Source organism: Eschrichtius robustus, chromosome 12, assembly GCF_028021215.1.
Source record: "Eschrichtius robustus isolate mEscRob2 chromosome 12, mEscRob2.pri, whole genome shotgun sequence".
Lineage (NCBI taxonomy): Eukaryota > Metazoa > Chordata > Mammalia > Artiodactyla > Eschrichtiidae > Eschrichtius > Eschrichtius robustus.
The window spans coordinates 33,805,883-33,825,269 of NC_090835.1; the positions used below are offsets into that span (position 1 = coordinate 33,805,883).

The window sequence follows — 19,387 nt, forward strand, 5'->3', positions numbered from 1 at the left end:
GCTGAATCAGCCTTCATCTCCAATGTCACAGCCAGCTCCCGGAAAAGATTCCCAAAGCATGATTTGAACCTGTATGTTTCACTGATTTGAGATGCTAGAAATTGTATGCCAAACTTCTGGTTATTTTAACCAGTTCGGAAAAGAAAGATTAACATGGGTTTTGACAACAAACAAAACCAGTTTTTGTTCTATCAGTTATGTTTAAAAGATTCCAATTTGAAACTAAACACAATGTGTGGTTATTCTGTCAGCGATTTATACAGCCACCAGGGCGCCACAGCTACACACTGCATACATCATTGTATTTATAAAATGTACTTAATGAACTTTTTTTTCTTTTCTAGTAACTACTTCATTGCCTTAAATGAATGCATTCCAATAGAATTTGTAACAAATGACCACTTTGTGTTTGCATTAATGCCAAACACGTTTAACAAATTTTTAACAAGGAACCCTGGCAAAATGCCAAACTCCTAGAGGGACACTGAAGGAATGCTATAAATTTAAACTAGATTTTACCTTTTCACTTAGCTCAGCAAGTGTCTTAGGTGTCTTGCTATCTCAGGATTGTGGCATTTCTATTTTATGTCAGATGACTTGTACATTTTCATTATTTTTATAACTTAGCTTGTACCTATTTCCACAGGACTTTTAAATCTATGCTGCGGTGTCTGCAATAATATGATGGCAGCTTAGAAATAGATCTTTATTTTTGCAAAATTGTTCGTATCTTTTATGGGTTGGTAGATGCATGTATGCATATACATATCTTACCAAAATATCTTATAATATGTAATTATCTTACATATTTTACAATGCTTATACAGTCATCCAGTTAAATACAGAAACAATTGATTAGACCAATGGTTCTCAAATGGGGGCAATTTTGCTCACTGCCCCCCCCCCCCCTTGCAAGGGGAACTTGGCAATATTTGGAGACTTTTTTTTTTTTTTTTTTTTTAAATACATCTTAATATAGTTTTTTTTGGCTTTGGGTTTTTCTTTTTCTTTTCTTTTTTTTTTTTTTAACCCCACATTTGTTTATTTATTTATTTTATTTTGGCTGTGTTGGGTCTTCGTTTCTGTGCGAGGGCTCTCTGTAGTTGTGGCAAGCGGGGGCCACTCTTCATCGCGGTGCGCGGGCCTCTCACTATCGCGGCCTCTCGTTGCGGAGCACAGGCTCCAGATGCGCAGGCTCAGTAGTTGTGGCTCACGGGCCCAGTTGCTCCGCGGCATGTGGGATCTTCCCAGACCAGGGCTCGAACCCGTGCCCCCTGCATTGGCAGGCAGGCTCTCAACCACTGCGCCACCAGGGAAGCCCTGGAGACATTTTTTATTGTCATCATTGGGAGAGGGAGTGATGCTACTGGCATCTAATGGACAGCGGCCAGGGAAGCTGCTGAACATCCTATAATGCACAGGACAGTCCTCACAACAAAGAGTCATCCAGCCTCAAATGTCCATGGTACCAAGATCAAGAAATTGTGGAGCCTTTAGCTTGTAGGCAATCTCTCAGGTTAAAGAAGGTATTATTTTAAGGAAAAAAATGACAACTAAAAGCACATTTCTACTCAACCAGTATTTTAAAATTTACGTAGCATACCTAACGCTGATTTGAGTGGCAGATTTCTGACTTTTACTTCTGCTGCCATCTGCCCGTTGAGAAGAAAAGAGAAAAGAGTGCCCATGGTAGCTGAACCTAAAGTGTCGTCTGAGGCAGTGCTGGGGACAGCTGGTGGCCCGAGTGTGGCCCATGCTCAAGCCAGCCGGCACAGACCAGGAGCTGCTCTGGAGAAGGCCACCCAGGGCAGTGGGAATGGTCTCCAAGGCAGGGAGGGCTAGGGGCAGGCAGGGTGTTGCATGGCCACGAGAAGATAGTTTTAGGTGTTTCGTGGGGAAGCACTTTCATTTTAATAGCTATGCAATTATTATAAGGTATATTAGATAAATACGCCACTATGGTATTAAAATAAATCTTTCTTTAAAAGGAAATTGGTTTTTAGAAAAGATTTTTAAAGAAAAATATCGATCCACTGTGGCAGGTGTTATAGAAAGGTTACAAAAACTGGGACAGTAGAACACAAAGGACCGAGGTTTAGGAAGCCCTGGCCGTATGGTAAAGAGAATATGCTCTGGAGTCGAGAAGACGTGGTTTCAAATCAGCCCCAGGAAGATGGGAATTTGACCAAAAGCATTCATTTCCCTTAAGCTTCAGTTTCCTCACCTGTTAAGGGGCTGTCAACCAGGTCGGTATCATAGGGCTGTCAAACTTGTTGGAGATAATTCACTCAAAAGCCCAGAGCACCCAGCGTGGCAGACAGCATGCACAAAATGTTAGCTACGAGTAATTCTGACCACAATAATAATGGCAAAAATAAATTCTCAGGAGGCACAGCAGTATATGTTGCCGTCTTGCTGTACACATCTGAATCCATCAAAATCCCTTCACGTAAAACCTTGCGGCTGACTTGCACCCCAGGGCACAGAAAGCAAAGGTGAAGATGAAATCCGGAGACTCTCAGGGCCCCTCCCACCCAGCAGGCTCTACAGCAGTTTGAATTCTGAGCTGAGAGGCCTTGCTGGGTCCACCCGCAGCCCCAGCCTCAGCCCTTTGGGCTCTGAAGTGTTACATTTTATTGCCCTGTGGAGCTGTAGGAGGCCACTCGCAAGGTAACATGTTGCTCTCCACTCATATTTTTGAATTATGGCTTCAAGGTGGTTGCTCCTATCAAGAAAATTAAATGATTTAACATAATTTGTTGTCACTTTGATCACAACAATAATAAATAAATCTTCATGAGGAAAACGAGAAACCTATTCCACCCCGTTTTAAAAGATGTTAAGTAATAACACAGATGTAGTTATAGATTTTTTTTTTTTTTTTTTTGAGCAGAAATGACTCTACTGGGTTTTCCTGCGAGCAGAGTCGCTTAGCGGAGTTGTTCTACAGGATGCCCGCTGCCCCCAGAGCCAACAGGTCTTCTCTTCAGACTGTTGTTAATTAGCCTATCAGGGGCTTGCTTTGACGTGGGCACCATGTGCAATGTCAGGGGCATCCGAAGCTGCTGTGAATGGTTGTCTGTTTTTGTACCTGGGGGCACACTGCACACATTTGGAAAGCACATGGAGCGTAATGGACATTAACCCAGATGTCAAAAATAGCCTGCGTTTTACTACTGTTATTAAACAGTTTCCCCTTTAACCCCTCCGTATTTACCAAAGACCCCTTTCTCCCAGCCTGTTTCTGCAAATCACTACTGAAAGGGCAGGAGAAGAAAGCCATAATCCGGCAGGTGTCTTTATTCCAAAGAAAAACAGTCTGAAGGAATATTTGTGAGACACCCCACGTTTATAGCCTGCTCTCCTGGGGGCGCTTGTCCTGGGGCAGAATCTGACTGCTGCACTCAGCTCGCCTGCACACCCCACCCCCGACCCCTGCACACCAACTGCAGGATTTCCCTTTGAAAAAACCGAGTCAAGAGCATTGATCACATCCAGTACTGATTTTTTCACAATGGAAATAGCTTTCAATTCTGCTGTGATACTAGTTACACATTCTCTGGTTTAAAAAAATCCAAAAAGTGCAACCAAAAAAAAAAAAATTTGAAAGAAGAAAATTTTAAAACACCACCCAGAGATAATTATTAACAATATTCTGGCATATGCATTTGCAAGTGTTTATGTTGATGCAAAAATGAGATTGAACTATACATGTGGAATTGTCATCTGCTTTTTTCACTGAAAAATTATGGACATCTTTCCATATTAAAAAATAGGTAAAAATTGTCGTGTAGTCAATAAATCTTAAGCATGCCTGTCACAGATCCCTATTAATTTCCTTCCAGGCACAAAGTTTTAAACTCCTCATTCTCTTATTTATTTATCAATTTGTTGTCTGTCTCACTCTTGAAAATACTGGCTCCATGGGGGCATAGAATTTGTCTGTCATTTTTACTATCGTATTCTTGGCACCAAGCACACTGCCTGGCACAGAAAGGAGCCATATTAGTTTTCTATACTGCATAACAAATGATCACAAACTCAGTGGCTTAAAACAACATCCATTTATTATCTCACAGTTCTGTAGGTCAGAAGACCATTCAGGCTCCACTGGGTTCTCTTCTTTGTCTTATAAGGCCAAAGTCAAGGTGTGGGCCAGGCTGGATTTAACCTGGAGGCTCTGGGGAAGCACCCACCTCTGAGCTCATTCAGCTTGTGGCAGAATTTAGTTCCTCGTGGTTGTAGGACAGAGGTCCCCATTTGCTTGTTAGCTGTTAGTTGTGGGCTACTCTTGGATCCCTCAGGATACTCTCAGGTCCTTGCCCTGTGGCTCCCTCCATCTCAGCACAGCAAATCCCTCTTGTATTTCAGATTTCTCTGACTTTCTCTTCTGCTACCAGCAAGAGAAAAGTCTCTGCTATTAAAGGGCTCCCATGATTAAATTAGGTCCACTCATTCCCTCTTTTGATTAATTTAAAGCCAACTGATTAGTAACCTTAATTATATCTATGAGGTAACATAATCATGTTGTGAGACGTTCACAGTCCCAGTGCCAGGGATTACAGCAGGAAATCTTTGGGGTGGGGAGGACTTTAGGATTCTGCCTACTCTAGGTGCTCTCTAATATCTATGGAAAGGGTGAGTAAATCAACTTATTCCATGAAGTGTGCATGGCACGGGGGATGCTAAGTGAGCAAGACCAGCATGACCCCTGCCCTCATAGAGCTTGTAGCCTAGACCAATGTTGTTCATTAGAAGTATATTGCAAACCACATCTGTAGTTCTGAGTTTTCTAGTAGCCACGCTGAAAAGAGTAATAAGAAACAGGTGAAATTCTAATAATATATTTAATTTTATCCAATATATCCAAAATATCATTTTTAACCTGAAGTCAATAGAAAAAAAACTAAATTCACACTAAATCTTTAAAATCCGGTGCACATTTTACACTTACAGCACATCTCAAGTTGGACTAGCCACATTTCAAGTGCTGAGTAGACACGTTTGTTCAGCGGCTACCATATTGGACAGTAAAAGTCTAGACAAGTCACGAAAGGGGACAGTGCAGTATGTGCGAGACTTCTTGTGCCACATCCCACACTTAGGAGGGTCAGGAAAGACCTCCAGGGAAGAAGAGACATCTAAACTGAGACGGAAGAATAAGTAGGAATCGGTCAGGTCAAGGGTTAGTGTGAATGCATGTCAGACAGAAAGACAAGTCTGTGCAATGAGGGGGAAGGCAAGCTTTAGGACTGCAGAAGCAAGTACAGCGTAGGGGGAACAGGAAGCGTGGAGCTGGAGAGAGAGAGAGAGAGGCCAGCATGGCCTGGAGTCCGTCCTCCACCCTGACGGCGATGGGATTATAAATGAAGGCTGTAAACAGGGAGTGCAAGATGAAGTAGATGTTGTTGTTGAAATAGCACTGTTGGCTGCACCGGTGACAGTGTAGAGTGGGTGCTGGAAGAGAGGACGCATGGCGACAGGTTGGGGCTGCTGTGACCATCCAGGGAAGGGAGGGCCGGCCAGAGATCATCTCACGGTGGGTGGCTGCCCAGATTGCTTCCTCGCTGGAAGCCAGGGTTGCTTTTGAAAAAGTTTTTTAAAGTGTATGCTTATTTGCCCCTCAACAAGGGATCATTTGCATTTGCAACTGCTGGCAGTGTCATCTGAGTTTTTTCCCCTCAAATCCATTAGGCCTCCTGGCGAATGGACTGTCCAGTGGAAGGAACGACGACACTTCTTGAGAATTCTCTTTTCCACAGCGCAAACCTTACCCCAAAGCGGTGCGTTGCGGTCATGAGGCACTGTATTCTGCCTTGTGACCTGTTACCCAGCTGGAAATCTTTCTCTCAACTGAATAAATGGTTGTTCTTTGCTACTTTATCTTGGAAAAACATCAAGGACGTCGGACATTCGCTGTAATTATTTTTCACTCATTTCCCCATCTGTAAAATACGACCGGTGCATTTTAGTACCACTTTGGGTTTCTCTTTACCTTTTAGTCATGTGGCCTTTTAATATATTGGTCAGCCCCTTAAAAGGATGATTAAGAAATGCTTAATGCACAAAAGAATTAGAGCTATGCACAGCTCATGAAGCAGAAAGCGTGCTCTGACTTACAATTTTCATACAAAGTTTGCAGAGATTTTATGTGCCAGAATAAGTAATATGATCTGCTCTAGGAACTCCCTAGCTTTCTGGCTCTGCAAAAGTCATTTTTTTGCCCCGATTCGAGTTTCTTAACCAGAGGGGTTACACCAAACTCCTCAGAGTATGAATTAGCACAGTTCATCCAAGCCACATATTTCATTTGCACTGCTTAATAAGGGCTCGAAATAACTGCCTACCTGTGCAGACAGTGGGATCTTTGGTTGGCTCATTAGTCAGTGTGACTTGAGAAATACTGTGTATCGACCACCAAATCAGGCAGCTCAGACTATATATAAAAAGTGGCTCACATGTGTGTGAGTGTGTGTGTTTGATCTTTTCCCTCCCCACCATATTCCCCAGGTAGCTGCACTATTGCCATGTGCCCGGAAACTCCCAAAGTATTCAGAGACCATATGTGAATGATAATGATGCAGGCGCACAAAGTCCAGCATCAGTAGGGAGGAAAGTCATCATTTGAAGGCTCGATGTGGGATGGTCCTCTCTTCTCACCCATTTTACTGTTTCTTCCCAGGCTGCAGTTGTATTCCACACCCAGGGACCCTTATGGGGACAGTGAGAAAACTCGGGGTGCTTCTGGATACCTCTTCCCCAGGGCGTGAAGTATGCAAATGGATGACTGTTGCATTTATGTTTAGGGCTAAACATATACACACACGTCATGGGATGTGGGGATGGCAGCCAACTTTGTTTCATTCTGCTCTGCTTAAGGAGATATCAATATTCTTTTTTAAGTTATGCTTTTATTGTGGTAAAATATACATTAAAATTCTACCATTTTAACCAATTTAAGTCTACAATTCAGTGGCATTAAATACATACACGGCATTGTACAACCAACACTATTATCCGTTTCCAGAACTTATTCATTACTGCAAACAGAAACTCTGTACCCATTAAAAGATAGCTCTTCATTCCCGCCTTCCCTTTGAGCCCCTGTAACCTCTAATTTGTTTTCTGCATCTTTGAATTTGTCTATTGTAGATGTTTCATGTAAGTGGAATCGTACAGAATTTGTTCTTTGGTGACTGGTTTATTTCACTTAGCATGATGTCCTCAAGGTTCATCCATGTTGTAGCATGAATCAGAACTTTATTTCTTTTTAGGGCTGGATAATATTCTGTTGTGTGTATATACCACCTTTTGTTTCTCCATTCATCTGTTGCTGGATACTTGGGATTTGTTTCTCCCTTTTGGTTATTGTTGGTAATGCTGCTGTGAGCAATTGTGTACAAGTAGTCTTTTTGAGTCCCTGTTTTCCATTCTTCCAGATATATACCTAGGAGTGAAATTTCCAGTATTCTTTTAAATCGTTGCTCTTAGATGGTTTGTAAGTGAATGTTAAGTTTTCTGGTGTCTTGACCATCTTCAACTCTCTAATATCTATAAAGTCAAGTTTAAAAATAATTTAAAAACCATACTCATTGTAGAAAACCCGTGGAGAGAAAAAAATTCACAATCTGATCACATAGAGATAATCACTACAACAGTTTTGGCTTATTTCCTTTCAATTTCTTTTTGTATATCAAGAGTCATCTATACCTGTATGTGAAATATTTTGAAAGAGGCCTCTTCTCAGATGTGTTTGCAGGACATAATGTAACTTTCTGTTCACTTCGTCACTCCATGCTTCCTCCGCGTCTCCGCCCTCCCAATCCCAATCAACCCCAATCAAAGAGAGTGGTGGGGTGGGGGCAGGGGTGGGAGTTGGGGGAGTGTCTGCCAGGATCATCTCCGATATCACTGCCAGTTCCTCTCCCTGCTAAACTCTGTGCTTTCTTGTTGCAGCTATCAGAAGGGCTGACTAAAGGGGAAGTGCAGCTCTGCAGCAATATTCTGATAATCTATTGCAGTGCAGCTCACATCATTGGCCATCACCACCCGGGAACGCTCATCAGGACCGAAGAGGAGTTTTCACTTTCATTACTGAGCACAATTCTGTTCAACTTGGTATTTCCTTCATCATCTCATGTCCTTTCTCATGGATTCAGACATGTTGGAAAGGAGAATGCGGAGGAGGAAAACATGGCAGGTCCTCCATTTTTTTTGGTCGGGATTCGGGCATTTAAAATGTGTTCATCTCCTCTGAATGTCATTATTTGATAACATTTTACTTATGTTACTTAACTATCACTGGATACATTTGAACTCCATGGGATTTTAACTGTGGATTCAGCTTCTGTTGGACAGCTAGCTTCATCTCCCGTTTTTCTTCTGGTTCAGTCTAAGTGGTCATACCTAATGCATTAGATTATCAAAAAGTGTAAATTCTGTGAGTGAGTGGTGTTGGCAGTGTTTGTATACCAAGATGCATGGAGTGTTTGACAAAGAAACCAAAACACCAAAAATGGTGGGCCTTTACCCTCCTCTATTTCTTTAATCTGCTGTTTGAAGAACCACATTTTGATGGTGGAACCAGTAGTTACCTCTGGGCCAGGTTGGAAATGAAATCAATTTTTTAAACCACTAGTACTTGCCAAGAAATCGCCTTATGAGAACATGGTGTGTGTCTCTGACAATGCATGGCACATCTAAATTGATCATTCATAGTTGTATCTACCCTGTTTTTGTACTGGGGAGTGGCCAGAGCCTGAGACACCTGCATATTTCTGTTCCATGTGTTTCATGCCTCCCCCATGGCTGGGATGCGGCTGAGCCTCAGACTCTCACCATTCCCGTACATGCAGGTCTCCACGAAGAAGCTGGGACTCATTCACATTCAAGATCCAAATGCTGTGCACACAGTGTAAGCTTCGATCTTCTGTAAACGAAGGGTCATTTCTCATTTTTTTAAAATGTCTCCAACATGGATTCCAAAACATTTTCAGCATCAAACACGAAAACATTGATGAATGAGGAATAATCACAAAAGCAGTGTATCTGTATATAGCTCTACACAACGTGTTTGTGGTACAGAGTCATTATTTAAAGCACATGCCAGGGAAAGAGACCAAATTTTGAGGTCTTTTACATACAGTGACATGGTACTAAGGAGAATTAAACTCCTCCTGCTTCCTCTGAAGATTCAAAAAAACTTAAAGTTGTTGTAACTTCATAAAACTCATGACCAAGTCTGGCAAACATGTGCAACTCTTGTACTGATCCATTTTCTTGTCATTGGAAGAAACACTTCCACAGGTATGCAAGTGGGGGATGAAAATCTGCATTTTTAAAGGACAAACAGTGAATTTAAGCATGAGTGGCCTTAATAAATATAGTTGTCTTTCTTTGCTGCTGTGGAAAGGATTCTAAGCAGATGTTCCTGAAGTCTTGGATTGAATTTAGTCGTTATTATTACTTTTTAAAATGTCGGTGCAATTAACTCTGGACCTCTCGCCTGAGCCATAGAGATATTTAAAAGTCAGACACCTTATTTATCTATCGGGGAAGACGAAACTGTGTCTGGGCTGCACTGTTCATCCTTGGTGCATTAGGAGTAATATATTCGAGCAGGTTTCTTGCTTCTGGCTTTGTTCTTGTCGTAAGTATTGCAAACTGTGTAAAGCTTTTGTGTTGCATAAGCAATCCAATACATTCATGTTTAAAAAGTTTGTCCTTTAACTATCAAAGGGATCTAGGTCTTGATTGGAGAAATGAGCAGAGTTCTTTGCAGACGTATTTACCACACTCTGACACAATGTCGCAATGAAAACCCAGGCCTGCAGCTCGTCCCCGTGAACGGTTTGGGTGTCCTCCAATAGGTGGCCGCACTGCCTCCTGCAACCAGGTCCCGATCTGAACCCTGCCACTGAATACTTGAAGTAGGAAGTAGGAAATCCACTAGGGAATAGAGGGTCCTAGAAACAGAAAAATCAACCAACCGTGTATAGTTAGCTATTTCCAAGTATGTGCCAATTTTGTCACACCTATTGTTTAGGGGGCTCATTTTTGCCCCACTTATGTTGGTTTAAAGTCGTACCAATCTTACTTTTACGGGGACATTATCATTTAGTCCCTTAAAAATTGAATTCTGTCTAACATAGCATCTTTTCATTGTATATCATGTAATATTCTCTGATGTTGGGGGTTTACCAAAAAAAATTCCCTTTTCACAGATTAAAAATAGTTTGTGTTTACAACAAACACTGTGTTATTGGGAAGACATTTCCTTTGCGCAGACTTTAGCAGGTTTCCCCCTTAATCGTGACGAAATTGAAAAAGTTGAGGCTAACGTTTAGGAGGAGTTGGTCTGCTTGCTTTGTGCAGAAGCAAGCTTATACTTTATACCCCATTTGATTTCAATGTACCGTCTCTATTTTGTATTTAATGATTTTTGTGTATCCAGTATGCACGTTAACAGCGTGTCAACTTTCATTTGAAAGTGGGTTTCCATTTACTTTTTAAACAGTGTTTATGACGAGACCTCAAATGTGTTGACATAAGCTCTACTGAGATGTTTTTGTGTCGAGTGGCGTTTGAATGCTGCCAGGGGTCAGTGTATCTAATTCCCAGCGACCCTCGTTTGACAGTGCTTCTTGTAATATTTCTCCAAGTGAGTGGCATGTGGGTTGTGATATTGACCATGTGATTATGGACTTCGATATAAAAAATAAATAAGTAAAACTAAGGAACCCTCAGAAACTACCAGTGGGCATGTAGTAGCCAGTCATTGTAACCTCGTGTCTAGTAGAAGTACAACGTACAAGGTATGTACAGTTCATAAATTTGTTATCACGTGTATGAGAAGTACTTTGTGCTGATCGCCTTATTTATATTCATCAAATAAACTTTGTTTCTTTCTGAAGCGAGTTCATTCCATCTTGAATAAATGCTCCAACTGTGGTGGTTTCTAATCTTGTTTGGGTCATGGATCCCCATTTGAAGAAGCTATGGACTTGAAGACAAAAGAAGGAAAAAGGGAAGTTATGGACTCACTTTACTGGAAGAGCCAAGGTGTAAATTTCCCTCTATGCATAGCTGGATCTAAGGGCTCATGCTGTATTAAGAAATTAAGCCATTGGTGTCATCTCCCTTCCTCCTTCCCTCCCTCTTTCCCTTCCCTTTTTGTCTTTCTCTCTCTCTCAATTCCAGCCTTGTTCTCGATCTCTCTTTATCCCTCCCTCTCTTCCTCCTTCCCACCTTTTCTCACTTCCCTTTCCTCCCCTCTCTCCCTCCCTTCCTCTTTTCCGCCCTGTTTCTTCTGCACGTTCCATGAGGTTGACATCAGTCCTGCTGCTTCTCTCCACTTGGTGGCAAAGATGACTCCCAACAGCTTTGAGTATTCTTGGATTTTAGAGGAGAGACACCCCTCTCTCCCAGCATCCATAACAGCCCTCTAGAGGGACTCTTACTGGTCCTTTTTGGATCATACATCCAGCCTTACTGGATGTGGGAGATGTAGTTTCCAAAAGAAAAAAAAATGGGCTCTAGTCTAGAAGAAAGACACTGAAAGCTGAGCAGGCTAAAACAATAGCCCTGCCATCACTTGGATACATGCACAAAATCATTCAGAAAAATACACAGACAGAATTGTCCATGCAAGGGCTCACCAGCCTTTGCAGCTCACCTGTGGATCACAGTGGAGAATCAGCTCCTGGTTTCGTTAAAAGTTTGAATTATATTCCAGGAAACAAATTATCAATTCTTACCATTATTGCAGTTAAACAGTAATTGATTTATATTGCTAGAAGGTATATGTCATGTAACCTGATATCTTCATTTTACAGATGGGGAAACTGAGGCCCAGTCGGAAGCAACTGATCCAAGCGTACACGGTAAGTTCATTGCAATCCAAGGCTGTCCCTAGAACTTCCGAAACAGGAATATGTGTCCCTGAAGACTCTCTGGGGAGGAGAGGATGAGACAGACTGTCCTCCCAGTTGGCCCTTGATGACACAGGAGAAATATCATTTCATTTCTATACTTTATGGACTCAGAGCCACTGGGTGTGAAATTCTCTCACAGTCAGACACATTTTGGGGCAACCTGCAAAGTCATTTGCCCTTTTCATTATGTACCTTTTTATGGAAAAAGAACTTTTGTTGGACAAGAATTTCTTACCTCATAGAACTTCCTGGAGCAGCCAGCTTGCATTCAAGCCTGGTTATATGAACCCAGCCGACCAGATGGAGCCTCTGCTCCTATATGCACAGAAGCAGTCCTTTTGGAAGGAAAAGTACCAGCTCACGAACTGCTGCGCTCAACTGCAGGTCCACCCATACCTTTAGTTCCACTGAACCATATAGGTAAGCCTAACGTCTGACCTTAAACATCCACCTTGACTGCTTCTTGTGTCTGTGAACTGCTGTTACAAAAGATGGGAGAGACATTCTAATTCTTGGCATCACTAATTCATAAGAATAATCACACTAATAATAAGTAAACACAGATAAGAATAATTGAACATTATGGACTGTTTGCTAGGAGCCAGACCATGGCACCAGGGACCCATGTGCACCACTCCTTTATTCCTGACGACAGTCGCATGAGGTAGGTACTGTCATGATACACATTTCACAGCGAGGGGAATGGAGGCCCACAGAGATGACCAGAAACGGTGCACGTTTATAGAGCACACTTACTTGGTGGGGCGTTGTGCTAAATGCTGTACTTACATGAATTCACTTATCCTGACAGTAATCCCATGAGGTAGGTGTTGTCCTCATGTATTATGGTATTATTACTATCCTCACTTTACAGACAAGGAGGAAGAGGCCAGAGAGCTCGCACACCTCACCCAGCGTCCCCCCAGATGGTACGTGGTGGAGCCAGGCTTCTCACCCGGTGCTCAGCAAGCCCTCTGCTTCAGGCCGCAGGTCAGGTGGGTGGGGCATATGGGGCTGAAATTCAGATCCTACTGGTACCCACCCAGCAGTGCTTCCATATTGCAAGTTTGGTCTCCACCACGCCTATCCAGCTCACAGAGGCTTGAAGGAATTGGTTGCTTCATCAGTGCCACTGTCGGCCCATGTGATGAGAGAATGGCAGTGGGGCCCAAAGGAAGTCCAGCCACGTGTGAAAGGAGAGCTGAGACAAAGCTTAGCATGTTGGATTTTAACCTGCTAGCCATGGGCCTCTCTTGTTTCTTCTAAGCCCTCATTGTCCGGGCATCAGCATCTGATTTTCTAGGCATCCTTGGGTTTGCAAGGTGGAGCATCTGGTGACAGGAGACTGGACAGGTGTCCTCAGGTGGGAGAGGGCCCTGAGCTCCAGCCTAAGGGGTGTAGGCCTAATCCTGTTGGCCTTTGGTTCTCAACTCCAGTTATTTGCGTACTGCTTGCCTGATTCTTACTATGTCTTAAGACAATATGTAGTCTGAGTTAAGTACCTTATAAAATTAAATAGGCTTACTGTTTTATTTAAATAAATATACTTTAAGAAAAAAAAATGCCACCATCATAGATGAGTAAGTAGGATAATTTTCCATACATAGCCATCACCAAATATAAGAACAAAAAAATAATGAAAGTAAGAACAATAAAAGTAAGTATTGAAAACAAAGTTCTGAGTCTGAAGCTTTCTCTTTCTTTGTTGAAAAGGGAAACTGGCAAAGGTTAGAAATGTGTTTGTGGGGCTGAACAGAGAGTTCTTCTTTGTTACTGAATCAGAAGGATTGAAAATGGTCAGTGAAGGAATGTTTAACTCTGTGGCTCAGGGATATTTCAGACTGTGCCTGTGGACCCCCTGTAATCATTTCAAGGGCCCACTTTGATCTCTGAATTTTAGGAAACCCTCCTGCAGCAACAAAAATCTAGAGATGGACTTTCAAATAAACTTCATTTTTAATAGGCTTTATTTTTAGAACATTCTTAGATTTACAGAAAAACTGAGCAGATAGTACAGAGAGTTCCCATATAACCTTCCTTCCCACACAGATACAGTTTCCTCTGTTATTAAGATCTTACATTCATATGGTATATTGTCACTAATGGAACAAACATGAATACGTTGTTATTAACTAAGGCTTATTGTTCTTTTAGGTTTCTTTAGTTTTAACGTGATGTCCTTTCTCTGTTCCAGGAGCTCATCCAGAATCCACATTACGTTTGGTTTTCATGTCCCTGTCGGCTCCACTTGACTGTGAGTTTCTCATACTCTCTTTGTTTTTGATGATCTTGACACTTATGAGGAGTACGGATCGGGTATATTGTAGGTTGCCCCTCCGCTAGGATGTGTCTGATCTTTTTCTCATGGTTAGACTGGGAATATGGGTTATGGACAGAAGACCACAGAGGTAAGGTGCTACTTTCATCACATCATATCAAGGGTGCATACTATCAATATGGTTTTTGGCTGTTTGATGTTGACCTTGATTGATCACCTGGCTGAGGTAGTGTTTGTCAGGTTGCTCCACTCTACTTACTTCTTCCTCCCACTTTATGATAGATTTTTAAAGTGCAGAGATAAATGATCAGATCTCTGTTTGAGAACATTCTGCTGGAAGTGTAGAGGACACCACACTGGCTAGAGAAGTTCCCAAAGTCTTTTGGATCAAAATTGTCTAAATCAACAGTTCATTGATTTGGTCCGTTGTTTGGACCAGTCAGTTTTCTCTTCTATTTGAAAATACCTTTGCCCCCTCTAGCCTTGCCTCCCCCTGTTGGATTACTTCAGCATCTATGGCAGAGGTGATCATTCTGGGCAGAACAGACCCTTTCCCAAGTGCAGGGCAAAGCCAGCATTTCTATGGGTTAAAAACAGATGTTGTCTGTGCCAACACTGTGACTTCACTTAGACAGGACTCAGGAGAGAAACTTTGCATAACTTCAAGACAAAATCTCCATGTCTGCATAACTGCAACTCACTGGATAAGGACGTTATGGCTGTTTGAATTTGAGAGGTGAAATATGAGTATTTATTTACGTAAGCATAACTGTTAGAATTTTTTTCTTTTGCAAGTATCCCCCTCCCCCAGCAAAGAAGAAAAGAACAAAAACATAACACAAGACAATTTGAGCAAGAACAAATACATACATACTCATACATATATATGGCTTCATGCAGTGAACAGTTCAGAGGTAGTGGGTTTCAAGAGTGGCTTGTACCAGGGGCTCAAATGACTTCTCACTGTCCTTTTCTCAGTTTTGCTTCCTTCATGGTAATCCATTCTTGAACAGTCGCCAGGTTTCAGGTGAGACCCTAGACCCCTAAGGGAGGAGTCGTGTGCTGTCCCCCGCTAGGGATGGAGCCCACCTCAATCTTGTGGATCGAGAAAAGGGAAAGAATGGACTCTCAAATAAGAAAGGGAAATGGATGCTGAGGAGGGAAACATCAAAGGCACACAGCAGTATGACATACTCACAGCAAAACATCATTGGAGACGGGTTTATTTTACCTGTGAATAGAACCTTGACCCAGAAAGGAGCAACAGGATGTATGTTCAGGTGGAAACATTAGATTGGCAATGAAGACAGAACTGAAATCTCTGTTTTATAACTATTTTGCCACACTTGCTCTATGGTAGCATGCAGTCATATAATTGCATGTACCCTCCGTTTCTGAATCTAACCAATGGGAATAATATGTCTCTTAACTACCTGGCGTGGTATGTGAGAAGATAAAATGAGACAATAAATGAGAAAATGTTTAGAAAAAAACATTTTAACAAGAGAACTCTCTCCATAGTTCTAACAAAGTCCTAGAGTGACTTGTTTCAATTTTTAGAACCTGTTTCCAGAGAAGGAAGTCTTCCTCATTAGAGGCTCAGCTATAATGTATTCAGGCAAATATATCAAGCAATAGACTTTAGGGTGAAAGCTGTTGAGAAGAGTTATTGCCATTTGCCACGACATGGATGAATGTCACGTAGCATTAGGTGAAAGCACGTGGACACAAGAGAACCAACTGTGCGAGTCCATTTATGTAAACCTCAGAAACAGACCAGTTTCCTCTATGGGGTTAGAATTCAGGACAATGGCTCACCTTCAGAGGGTTTGTAACCGGTGAGGGCACAAGAAAAGGTCACTGGGATGCTGGTGATATTCTGATTCTTGGCCTGGAAGTTGGTTACATGGTTATGTTCAGTTTATGAAAATTCATCAAGTGACATACGTATAATCTATGCACTTTTCCGTCTGTGTATCTCATTGAAAAAGTTTATCCTACAAAGATTTAATGTCATTAAGCATGAATCCAGTTTCAGATGAGAAAGGCTGGAAAACTAGGGCCCATGGAATGAATTTAGGCTTCGGATACTTCTTGTCTGGCCAGTACCGTGTCTTAGGGTTTTTTCCCCCCAGGGCAGTAGTGATAGGCTTGGAGTCTGGGAACTTGGGGAAATGTTAGATGTACTTGCCATTTCTCCGTTGTCCTCATTTCTCTCTCTAAAGCTACACCTGGCCCACTTCACCCCAGAGTGTTACCTGCCTGACCCCCTGAAGGTATTTGAGTTTGCAGGTTCTGGAAAGGTTAAAATCCTGACTCCATCACAGCCCAAAAAGTGACCCTGGGCCGGTTACTTAGCCTCTCTGTGTCTGTCTTCTAATCCTAAAATTATAATACATTCCCAGAAGGGTTTTTTTTTTTTTTTTTTAATAAGGATCAAATAGGCACTTAACACAATGCCAGCCACATGACAGATTCTCAAAAAATGGAAATGATAACTATTATTAGTAGTAATATTGCCATAAATAATAGAATGTTTAATGAAATAAAATTGATGGTCTCTTGTGGACTTCCAGCCATTGTCTCACAAGAATTGCTGTGGAGCCAGTCCTTGCTCAGATCCCATTTGCCATGTCAGTGTTTTCATCAACCACGTTTAATAACCAGTTACCAGATCTGGATATTGGGGGCTGTAAATTTCCCTGGTGACTGTTGCCAATGGCAGGTAATTGTGTAATTACCACTTGTATTTCCACAAAACACGTGAACTCAAGTCAAAATCAAGCGTTTTAGACAATAAGACACCAGGGTTTTAAAATGCAGGAAAGAGCTGCCCAACCTGTATGATAAGAAATGGGTGCCTGGTTAGAAAACAGAAAAAGGACTGATACTGGTGTGGCAGAACACCACTGGAAGCCTTTGCACTGGCAGGACCATTTCCTTTTTCCTCCTCAAATGCTGCATGCATCTGGAAGAAGAATTAAGGGTTTAGGATTAGCCGTGGGTTGGTTAGGAATCAGTACCTTCACCTCTGGCCGCAATCCATGGCCTTGGTTTTCAGTGTTCCTTCGGTAATGTAGTTGCCTTTCTCAGTTTAGCATGGTCGTTTGGAAATGATGCCAGGCTGTTCAACAGCCTTCAAACAAGGTAGCTTAATGGGTTCCATGGAAATATCCCAAGACAGCAACATACTAGGACTTTGAGAAATATTGACACCATAACTCCAATTGGAAATGCTCAAGATAGTCCTTTGCAAGATGTCAGACTTAGACCCCAAACTGTAGGTGAAGATTCTTTGGTTTCTGAGCATCATGTTTTCAGTTTATGAGAAAGGAAGGTAAAATGGGTTGCAGGGAAAAAAATGTCTTGCCTTTGGATTCCCTCAAAGTGTTTGATTTTTTTAAGAAAGAAGAAACTGGATAAGCTTTATTGTTACTATTATTTCTTCCCGTGCAGTGTCTGTGCATTAGCAGGCTAGCATTCCTGCAGTAGGCTTAGGTTGAATTTGTGTTTCTAGAAGGAGCTGTCCACATCAGCACAGGACCAAGGGGGGTGAGCAAAAGTTGAGCAGGTTGAGCAGTGATAGGGGACAGAATTGGAATTTCTTAAGATGACCAGTCCCAAATCTCCTGACCTTCCAGAAACTATAAAGTCATGGGAGAAGAATTTCTCCAAGAGTCTTATTTGGCTGGCCAAAGAAACTGAAATTCAACAAATTGAAAAGTGATCACATTGAATTCTTAAAGAACAAGTTCAGAGCATGGCATGGGGCCATTTTTAAATGTGTAGATGCCCTTCTACCAAGCTAATGAAATGGCCCTATTTTCCTTCTGACAACAACGGTTTCATTGATATATCATGTTGCCCCAAACCAGTCGAAATTGATAACAGAGTAGTTGATTTTAAATTACCTAAGACTCAAGTAGGCAGAAAGAAATAAAAATTTGCTCTAGGTATTTGGAGGGGCAGGGCCTTTTGCAAAATTGGGCAAGAGGGGTCATTGGGAGCACTTTCTTCAGGAGACCAATTTTCTGTGCATGTGTCCTTGCAGTTGTTCCGAAAAGCATGGCTTCCTCCTGGTTCACCTGGAAGTCTTGTCTTTTCCTAACCTATGACTTTGCTTCATACAGTGTCACCTACTGTCAAAAGTCTCCAGCTGAAAAGGGTAAAAGGCATTTGACTGAAGAACGATAATACGGGCAAATTGGATTCCAGATTTTGTACAACTCCAAGATAGTTTATCTTCATCTTTTTTCAGTCTCAACATAAGAGTAAATTGCAAGATGCCCCCTAAACCTTTTTATGTGCTACAGCTTATCTCTGAAGAAAACAAAACACAAGCGGGACGGCTTTGTAGAACAATCCTCCCTTTATCCTCCAGAAACAGCACTTGTAGGTATGATTAAACGTAACCGAGCTAGGTAAAATGGATACCACATTTGGAGCAAGGAACTGTATTTTCCTTCAGCCAATATTTTGAAAAAATCTGATGTCAGTTTGGACATTGGTATTAAACCAATCCATACAGATTCAGGCAAATACAGCTGCAGAAATCTCCTATAAAAGCCAGTCATTTTGTGCTGAGGGCATCTAACTGAATATTAGCACATGGTGGTAACTAGCCAATCAGTTTGTGCATTTGATTGGAATTTCAGAAGATAATTGTTTCATTTCCAGGTCTGTCTCTAGCTCACCATTTGACCTTCAACTAATTGCTTAATCTCTCTTGGCTTCAGGTTTTCTATCTTGAAAGTGAGAAGAATAATAACAACCAACTACCTATCTCATCCGGGTATTGAGTGGATTAATGGGGTCATGTTTGTAAGGTCCTGGAAAATTCTCAAGAGAGAAAGTTCTACCACTGTTCCGTTTCTGCCTGGTAATATTTTAGAGCCATAAATGGGAAGGGCTGCATTTAATGGGGTCGTTATTACAGACTGGTGTCCTCTGCTTCCTTATAACTAAAGAAAGGACACCTTTTGAAAACACAGCTTTTCATTATTATGAAATCTCTGATTCTGTTTTGTTGGTGCAACAATCTGGAACTCCTGTGGTAAACCAAGCTTTCTCCTCTAGCTAAACAGTCCGTGGAGCTCTGAGGAAAGCACCATAGTTTCATGACCACAAGGAATTACCCAGACTATTTCTGCTTCAGTAATACTTAGATTGACTTCTG

General features: G+C 41.8%; 1 protein-coding gene across 9 annotated transcripts in view; it reads left to right on the plus strand.

Moving 5' to 3' along the window:
- ERC2 (ELKS/RAB6-interacting/CAST family member 2) overlaps nt 1–19,387 on the plus strand; it is a 973,185-nt gene that overhangs the window by 945,901 nt on the left and 7,897 nt on the right. For 3 of the 9 annotated variants that reach the window (XM_068559350.1, XM_068559360.1, XM_068559361.1), the window contains one exon: nt 7,957–10,867. In XM_068559350.1, the coding sequence (XP_068415451.1) occupies nt 7,957–8,271 (315 nt within the window). In that variant the 3' untranslated portion in view covers nt 8,272–10,867. Of the gene's footprint in view, nt 1–7,956; nt 10,868–10,913; nt 11,062–11,834; nt 11,883–12,175; nt 12,354–12,531; nt 12,598–12,807; nt 12,929–14,127; nt 14,188–19,387 lie in introns of those variants that run through there. The other 6 variants (XM_068559352.1, XM_068559351.1, XM_068559353.1 and 3 more) reach the window with 6 other exon arrangements.